At 48.6% G+C, this 8,648-nt stretch overlaps 1 protein-coding gene across 1 annotated transcript; it reads left to right on the top strand.

The window, feature by feature from the left end:
* Nucleotides 1–1,545: 1,545 nt before the first annotated feature.
* On the top strand, nt 1,546–6,749 carry LOC308148430 (SCO-spondin-like; the record flags this gene model as incomplete). The annotated part of the gene is made up of 5 exons (XM_080521893.1): nt 1,546–1,581; nt 1,667–1,727; nt 2,717–2,847; nt 5,079–5,229; nt 6,497–6,749. 5 exons carry the CDS (start codon nt 1,546–1,548, stop codon nt 6,517–6,519), a joined length of 402 nt encoding a protein of 133 aa, XP_080378019.1. The 3' UTR covers nt 6,520–6,749.
* Between the last annotated feature and the right edge of the window lie 1,899 nt (nt 6,750–8,648).

The raw sequence follows: 8,648 nt of genomic DNA, 5'->3' as shown, positions 1-8,648 counted from the left end.
CTAGCTCTGCTGGTGATGAAGTTGCTGGTGATGAAGTTGCTGGTAATGAAGTTGCTGGTGTCGAAGTTGCTGGTGTCGAAGTTGCAGATGAAGTTGTTGGTGATGAAGTTACTGGTGATGAAGTTGCTGGTAATGAAGTTGCTGGTGATGAAGTTGCTGGTAATGAAGTTGCTGGTGTCGAAGTTGCTGGTGTCGAAGTTGCAGATGAAGTTGTTGGTGATGAAGTTACTGGTGATGAAGTTGTTGATGATGAAGTTGCTGGTGATGAAGTTGCTGATGATGAAGTTGCTGGTGATGAAGTTGCTGATGATGAAGTTGCTGGTGACGAAGTTGCTGATGATGAAGTTGCTGATGATGAAGTTGCTGGTGACGAAGTTGCTGATGATGAAGTTGCTGATGATGAAGTTGCTGGTGATGAATTTGCTGATGATGAAGTTGCTGGTGACGAAGTTGCTGGTGATGAAGTTGCTGGTGACGAAGTTGCTGGTGATGAAGTTGCTGATGATGAAGTTGCTGATGATGAAGTTGCTGGTGACGAAGTTGCTGATGATGAAGTTGCTGGTGATGAAGTTGCTGGTGACGAAGTTGCTGGTGACGAAGTTGCTGGTGATGAAGTTGCTGGTGATGTACCAACTGTCTTTCTCCTCCTGATATTTTGAACATAATTTACAGTTTTCTTTACTCCTGTCATTCACATTAATATCAAAGAATCTCCGAACCGCCAACGTTGCTCGTCCTCTCTTGTCGTCACGCAACTCCCCCAGGAAAGATTTTTCCATATCTGCATGCGACAGGCTCCTCCTCCTCCTCCTCCTCCTCCTCCTCCTCCTCCCCCCCCCCCTCCTCCTCCTCCTCCTCCAGGTGAGGTATCTTCTGTTCTTTCATGGACGATGTTTTCCTCTCAAACCCTTTCTTTCTTTTTTTAACCCGACAACAGACACAACAACAAAATCGACCCAAATCCCGTTTCGCAGCTTTTCTCCTGCTGCTTCAGAGCCTGTAGAGGAGTGGGTGTGCCCCCCCCCCCCCCGAGGTGAGCCCAGGATGCTTCACGCTGGCTATTCTCAGAGCCTGACATCACAGGACGCTTCCTCTGGATCCTGGACGTTTCCTCCTTCTGGCTGCGTCACGTCTCCTTTTGACCTTCATGTCCCGCTGGTTGTTTTGTGTTTCGTCCTTTTATCGTCCCCAAGAAGAAGAAGAAGGGGGACATGTGACGTGGACGTAGTGATTAGTGTCGAGTCTCAACTTAATTCATGCTGCTGCAGATCTACGTCACTGGATTTCAGTGACTTTTACCTCAATCTGCCTGAAATGTCAGTTTCCTGGTCGTGGATCTCCCCAGGACCGTCAAGCCCAGTTTCACCCCGACTGCTGGAACAGTGCCAGAAAAAAACTTTCCCTCCAAAGTTTTACGTCTAAACTTCTGTATTTTCACAAAACGAAAACAATTAGTGTGAAAAAATAACTCCAGTCTCAACGTGAAGCCCAAAACTTCCCCCAGCAGTTGCATTCTGGGTAATTTTATAATCCCACCCCGACGACATGGCTCTGAGGGTGGAGGAGCAGGAAGTCATTCCTGTGAAACGCTTCAGTCACCAAAATAAAAGCCGGTCCCAGTCAGGTGAAGTGTTGGAGGCTAAAGAGAGACGACGGTGTTTTCCAGGGCGAGGTGAAGGTGGAGGAGCCCGGCCGCTGCTGCCCCGTCTGCAGGAAGAGCTTTCCAGGTGGGTGCAGAGACCACACCTTCATTCATTCATTCATTCATTCATTCAGTCAGTCAGTCAGTCAGTCAGTCAGTCAGTCATTCATCACATTGTAGCTGCAGACAAAGTCTCCACAGATAAATGGTACAAAAGCATCTTTTCTTGAGGATGAATGTTTTTCGTACGTGACTAAAAGGAACATTTAGAAAGGAGGTTCAGAGGTTTTGACAGGTAGTTTGACGGAAGCGTTTCAGACCAGGTCTGAATCACGTCTTCACCGTGTCTGAAGGACAAAGTTCCAGAAGAACCTTAATGCACCTTCATGACTTCGGCCGCCGCTGGTGGTCATGTTGTGATGGTTCTGGTTCCCTCTGGACCTGCTGGCGGCTCCTGGAGGGAAAAGCTTTGTAGCCAGACTGAAGAGTTCCTTTGTGTCAGAGACATTGTTGGGATTTAATCCTTCACATGTTGAGACACAAAGTCGCCTTTTATCATTTTTCCCCCCAAATCCTCCAATATTCTAACTGGAGCTTCTCATTAACCTCCTTTGTCTGTTTCTTCTCGCCCTCCTCCTCCCTCCTCCCTCCTCCCTCCTCCCTCCTCCCTCCTCCTCCCCCCTCTCTCCTCCTCTTTGTCCTCCTCCCTCCTCGCTCCTCCCTCCTCCTCTTCTTCTCCTCCCTCCTCCCTCCTCCTCTTTGTCCTCCTCCCTCCCTCCTCCCCCCTCTCTCCTCCTCTTTGTCCTCCTCCCTCGCTCCTCGCTCCTCCCTCCTCCTCTTCTCCTCCTCCTCCCTCCTCCTCCTCTTCTCCTCCCTCCTCCCTCCTCCTCTTTGTCCTCCTCCCTCCCTCCTCCCTCCTCTCTCCTCCCTCCTCCTCCTCCCTCCTCTTCTCCTCCTCCTCCCTCCTCCTCTTCTTCTCCTCCCTCCTCTTCGTCCTCCTCCCTCCCTCCTCCCTCCTCTCTCCTCCCTCCTCCCTCCTCCCTCCTCCCTCCTCCCTCCTCCCTCCTCCGGCAGGCGAGCCGGCGGCCGAGTGTCGCCGCTACGTGGAGGTGAGGAACATCACCAAGGGAGACTGTCGCCTGGACAACGTGGAGGTCGGCTTCTGCAGGGGACGCTGTCTGTCCAGGACCGACGTCACGCTGGAGGTACGGCCAGCAGGGGGGCGCCAGGAGTGATGCTGGAGACGTGGTCCTCCGGGGAGACGTCGTCCTCCCGGGAGACGTGGTCCTCCGGGGAGACGTGGTCCTCCGGGGAGACGTGGTCCTCCCAGGAGACGTGGTCCTCCAAGGAGACCTCGTCCTCTGGGGAGACGGGGTTCTCCTCCGAGGAGACGTGGTCCTACGGGGAGACGTGGTCCTCCAGGGAGACGTCGTTCTCCGAGGAGACGTGGTCCTCCTCCGGGGAGACGTGGTCCTCCAAGGAGACGTCGTCCTCTTCCGAGGAGACGTGGTTCTCCTCGGAGGAGACCTCGTCCTCTGGGGAGACGTGGTCCTCCACCGAGGAGACGTGGTCGTCTTCCGAGGAGATGTGGTCGTCCTCCGAGGAGACGTCGTCCTCAGAGGAGACGTGGTCCTCTTCCGAGGAGACGTGGTCACGAATCGTTTGGTCGTCATGTCAGTTAGCAAAGCAGCTAATCCTGCGCCGCCATGCAGGATTCATCCCGTCGGCTTTTAAGCAAAGAGTTTAATTACCGCCGTCAATCCATTAAAGAAAAATTAACTCATTAATCACACGATTTTCTGTGATTAATTGAGATTAATCACACGATTTTCTGTGATTAATTGAGATTAATCACATTGTTTTTCTCCTGAAGACTGAAGCTTGTTACGATATTTATTCAGGGAAAACCACAGAATTAATGTCGACTCAGCACACAGAGACTGTATTTAAATTAATTAGAGCTTTTATAAGTGTTTCTATACAAGATCAGCAAAATAATAAAAACATGAATGAATTCATGAATATACATCTAACATTAGTTATAAAAAGTAAGTACTGTAAATAAAAAGGTAAGTACTGTAAATAAAAAGTAAGTACTGTAAATAAAAAGGTAAGTATGTTAAATAAAAAGTAAGTACGGTAAATAAAAAGTAAGTATGTTAATATCCACACAGAAAGAGAGAAAGAGTATAAATGAATATTTTACCAGTATTTCCTCCAGTTTTCGCAGCATGGCGGCTCCTGGTCAGCCAACCTGGCAACCTGCTGTCAAATTCGGCTTTTCAAAGTAAAACTAATGACTTTCACTTTGTCACTCAGCCGTCAGGGAACTTTCTGAAGGGAAACTTTCTACCTTAATATTCTTAAGAGCAACAAAAGAGTAAACAACTCTTGTGATTTTAGTGTTTTTAATTCAAGCTATTAAATCAGTTTTCAAGTAGAACTTCTACGTTCTGTAAAATATTGTTTGAAGTTCTCCCGTCGCGGATCTTGAACGTGGCGGCGGGTAGACGCTGCCTCAGCACGTCTACATTTAGAATCCTGGGCTCGTGGAGCCTCTGTTGTTGTTGTTGTTGTTGTTGCTGTTGTTGTCCTCATGTGTGGTCTGTTTTCGTCTCATCACCTCGTCACCATGGCGACTTTGTTCTTTCTTGGCATCCATACGTCTCCTCCGTAAAAATAGAGTCCGTCACGCCGGGAGATTAGTAAAAATAAACATCAGCTCAGCCAAATGTGTCATTACCGCCCGTCGCCGTGGCAACCGGGGCCGGCAACCAGTGAGTGGGCAGCATGAGACGTTTTCCCCCGTTTCTCATTGATCGGCGGCGGCGGTGTGTGTGTGTGTGTGTGTGTGTGTGTGTGTGTGTGTGTGTGTGTGTGTGTGTGTGTGTGTGTGTGTGTGTGTGTGTGTGTGTGTGTGTGTGTGTGTGTGTGTGTGTGTACTTTCACTACGAGAACTAACAACAGCACCAACTAGTGGCCCAACATGAAAACTACATTTTGCTTGCCCAAGTGCCAAGATGCAAAGATTTCTGTCCCAGGCAGCCATTTAATAATAATAATAGTAATAGTTGTTGTTGTTGTTGTTGGACACAGAAAGCAGATCAAAGGGTTCAGAACGTTTGCCGATGTGTTGCTGAGACGGTTGTTGACGATTCGACTCGCTGTCTCTGAATAAATGTCCCCGAAAAACCACGATAAAATGTCCCGTGCCGAGCGGAGGGGAGAGGCGGAGGCGAAGGGAGATCAGCACCCGTTGCCATGGAGACGCTGAGATCAAAGGGGAGGCCGGCACACCGGATTTCCTCTGGAATTTCCTTGTTGTTTCTGCTGTTGCAAACGTTTTCCCCAAACAAAACAAAACAAGCTCAAATGAAACGTCGTTGTGTTGTTTACCCCCACCCCCCCTCCCCCCCACCCCTCCCCCCACCTCCAGGAGCCGTACCTGCAGTCGTTGTGTGAGTGCTGCAGCTACCGGCTGGACCCGGTCACCCCGGTCCGGTTCCTCAGCCTGCTGTGCGGCAGCGGCCAGAGCGAGCCGGTGGTCCTGCCGGTCATCCACAGCTGCGAGTGCACCAGCTGCCAAGGTGGGCCGTCACCCCGTCACCCCGTCACCCCGTCACCGCTAGCAACACCACCACACGGAGATGTCTGGGCAGCCGCCTCGACACTGTCGGAGGCTCCCAGGCGGCGCTGATCCTCCATCGATCGGCTGCTGGACGGAAAGAAAAGTCATTAGAGGGTCTGAAAGCACCGGAAGACTTTGATCCTCAGAGTCTCACCTCGGTGGAGACATTGTGGACCACATCTGGACGGACGGTGTCCCTCCTCCTCACGTTAATGTGCTGATAGAAGAGATTAATCCGGGGGGGGCAAGAAGAAGGTGATTGTCAGAGTCGGAGGTGAAGGAAAGACTCACATTGGCCTCGTCATGGTGATAATAACCCCCCCCCCCCCCCGACACACTAACAGCGTCTCTGTTTGGACACAGTCTCACCACAATGAGACGTTGGTCTCCTCTGCTGCTGGTGAATAATTCATTCTGGGACTCCACCTCAACAATTATGTGTTAATCCACTAATCAACACGGCTGATTGGCTCGCTTAATTGGACGAAGCTTCATACCACACAGAATCACCCCCCCCCCCCCATCACCCCCCCCACACACACACACACTCCTGCTCCTCTCAGAGCTGCAGCTACACACACACATGCTAAATGTTGAGTTAGCACTGATTTTAAATGTCCTCTATAGAATTATAACCCAATTAACCAGAACATCATCCATGAAAACCAGCCGATCTCACCTTTTAGCCTTTTATTTTGAAAAGTTCACCAGGGGCCGAGTCTTTCGGCTGCAGACATGAAGAAGAAATGTGATTAAACACTTTGTAGTAAAATATTAGAAAATAGAGGAAAAAACAAACACCCTCTAGTGGCCGACGTGAAAACTACATTGTTTTTAGCCACTTTGGTTTTTTTCCTCTCTTTTCCAATGTTTTACTACAAAGTGGCTAAAAACAATGTCGTTTTCACGTCGGCCACTAGAGGGTGTTTGTTTTTTTTCCTCTCTTTTCTAATGTTTTACTAGAAAACACCCTCTAGTGGCCGACGTGAAAACTACATTGTTTTTAGCGTTTCTTGCGTTTCGCGTGTCAGAACGTTCAGAAACGCAAAACTGTTGTCAAACAGTTTCTCTGCTTCCAGAAGATCAACGTCAACGACAATCAGTGTTTTGTTTTGTTTTACTTCCTGTGTAGCGAAACACAGAATCCGTCAGAGAAGAAGAAACTCTTCTCTTTTCTACCTGACGGAGGTTTGAAGCGCTGACTGAGCTGCTTCCTCTCTCCACAGGGGGCGACCTGTCCAGACGCTGAGCCGCCGGGGGTGTGTGTGTGTGTGTGTGTGTGTGTGTGTGTGTGTGTGTGTGTGTGTGTGTGTGTGTGACAGACGAAGGGAGGACGGAGGGGAAGAAGGTTCCTGCTGATAAACCGTAGAGTCTCATCATCACTCGACACGACTCCACCTCTTCCTACGTCACTTCTATAGCCTGAAGCAGCTGTTATATAGAGTATATTATATTATTATATAGATGTTATGTAGATGTTATATAGATGTTATATAGAGTCCATAGTGAAACGTGTACGGACTGTTTGAACACAAGCAGCCTTGTTTGGGAGGTAAAGTCCAGTAAAGTAGCTTCATTAGTCCAGATCCAACATTTCCTCTCTTCTACTGTTGTAATGTTTTATCACGTCTATTCTATACATCTGTAGCAGAGTCTCCTGGGAAACCTTTCAAAATAAAAGTTTAAACAACAAAATAGATTGGATTTCATGCCCCCCCCCCCTTGTAGGAACAACGTAGTATTACATGTAACATATAGCTGATTTCTATTAGTCGTGAAAAACTTGTTTGTTTACTTCTTTTTACATTGAAGTTGATGTTTTATTGTTCCACAGTTCACTGGTTACCAGAGTTCACTGGTTACCAGAATTCACTGGTTACCAGGGTTCACTGGTTACCACAGTTCACTGGTTACCAGGGTTCACTGGTTACCACGGTTCACTGGTTACCACAGTTCACTGGTTACCACAGGTCACTGGTTACCACAGGTCACTGGTTACCACAGTTCACTGGTTACCAGAGTTCACTGGTTACCAGAATTCACTGGTTACCACAGTTCACTGGTTACCAGAGTTCACTGGTTACCACAGTTCACTGGTTACCACAGTTCACTGGTTACCAGAGTTCACTGGTTACCAGAATTCACTGGTTACCAGGGTTCACTGGTTACCACAGTTCACTGGTTACCAGGGTTCACTGGTTACCACAGTTCACTGGTTACCAGGGTTCACTGGTTACCACGGTTCACTGGTTACCACAGTTCACTGGTTACCAGGGTTCACTGGTTACCACGGTTCACTGGTTACCACAGTTCACTGGTTACCAGAGTTCACTGGTTACCACAGTTCACTGGTTACCACAGGTCACTGGTTACCACAGGTCACTGGTTACCACAGTTCACTGGTTACCAGAGTTCACTGGTTACCAGAATTCACTGGTTACCACAGTTCACTGGTTACCAGAGTTCACTGGTTACCACAGTTCACTGGTTACCAGAGTTCACTGGTTACCAGAATTCACTGGTTACCACAGTTCACTGGTTACCAGAATTCACTGGTTACCAGAATTCACTGGTTACCACAGTTCACTGGTTACCACAGGTCACTGGTTACCACAGTTCACTGGTTACCACGGGTCACTGGTTACCACAGTTCACTGGTTACCACAGTTCACTGGTTACCACGGGTCACTGGTTACCAGAGTTCACTGGTTAGTTTAACTAGCGACGTGGGCCTGGTATTGTCCAGGGTAAAATGTGAGCCGGAGGTTCGGGACACTTTCTGGACTAAACTAGCGTCTCTACGTTTTACAAGGAACGTTGAAGACGACGGTGACAAAGCAACACGTCTCCTCATGTCCTCCTCGTTGCGTCCAGACGATGGGAGACGTCAGACGTCCTCCGTGGCGAGACGGGGAAACTGAAATGTCCCAGCCTGACGGGACGCCACACGTCTTGATGACGCACTTTTAATTTTCAGCTCGTATGAGACGATGTCGCTTTTAATGGAAGTGTCACGCCGCCGCCCGCGGCTTCTTTCATGTCTCTGTAACTGTTCAGGATCTATGGATTCTACTTCTATGCAGTAGCCTTGAGCTGCACCACGGATCCTGATTTATACCACAGATGATATTTAAAGTCTGTGCTGTTGTAACGGGTGATTTGGACTTCGAAATAACGACGAGTCGATTGAGTGTTTCCCCAGTCTTGATTTATTTACTGTAGAAAAGATCCAAAATAGAATCAATCCTCTCGCTGGCCTTCCTCCACTCTGGTTCTAAACATTAAACAAAATGTGATGACGTCACAGGGCGCGCGTTTCAAAATTAATCAACCTACATCTGCTTGTAAAAGTTAAAACTAAAGAAAACAGCTCAGTAA

This window comes from Blennius ocellaris (genome assembly GCF_963422515.1).
Source record: "Blennius ocellaris genome assembly, contig: SCAFFOLD_432, whole genome shotgun sequence".
NCBI classification, from domain to species: Eukaryota; Metazoa; Chordata; class Actinopteri; order Blenniiformes; family Blenniidae; genus Blennius; species Blennius ocellaris.
This window is presented reverse-complemented; position numbering and strand designations above follow the sequence as displayed.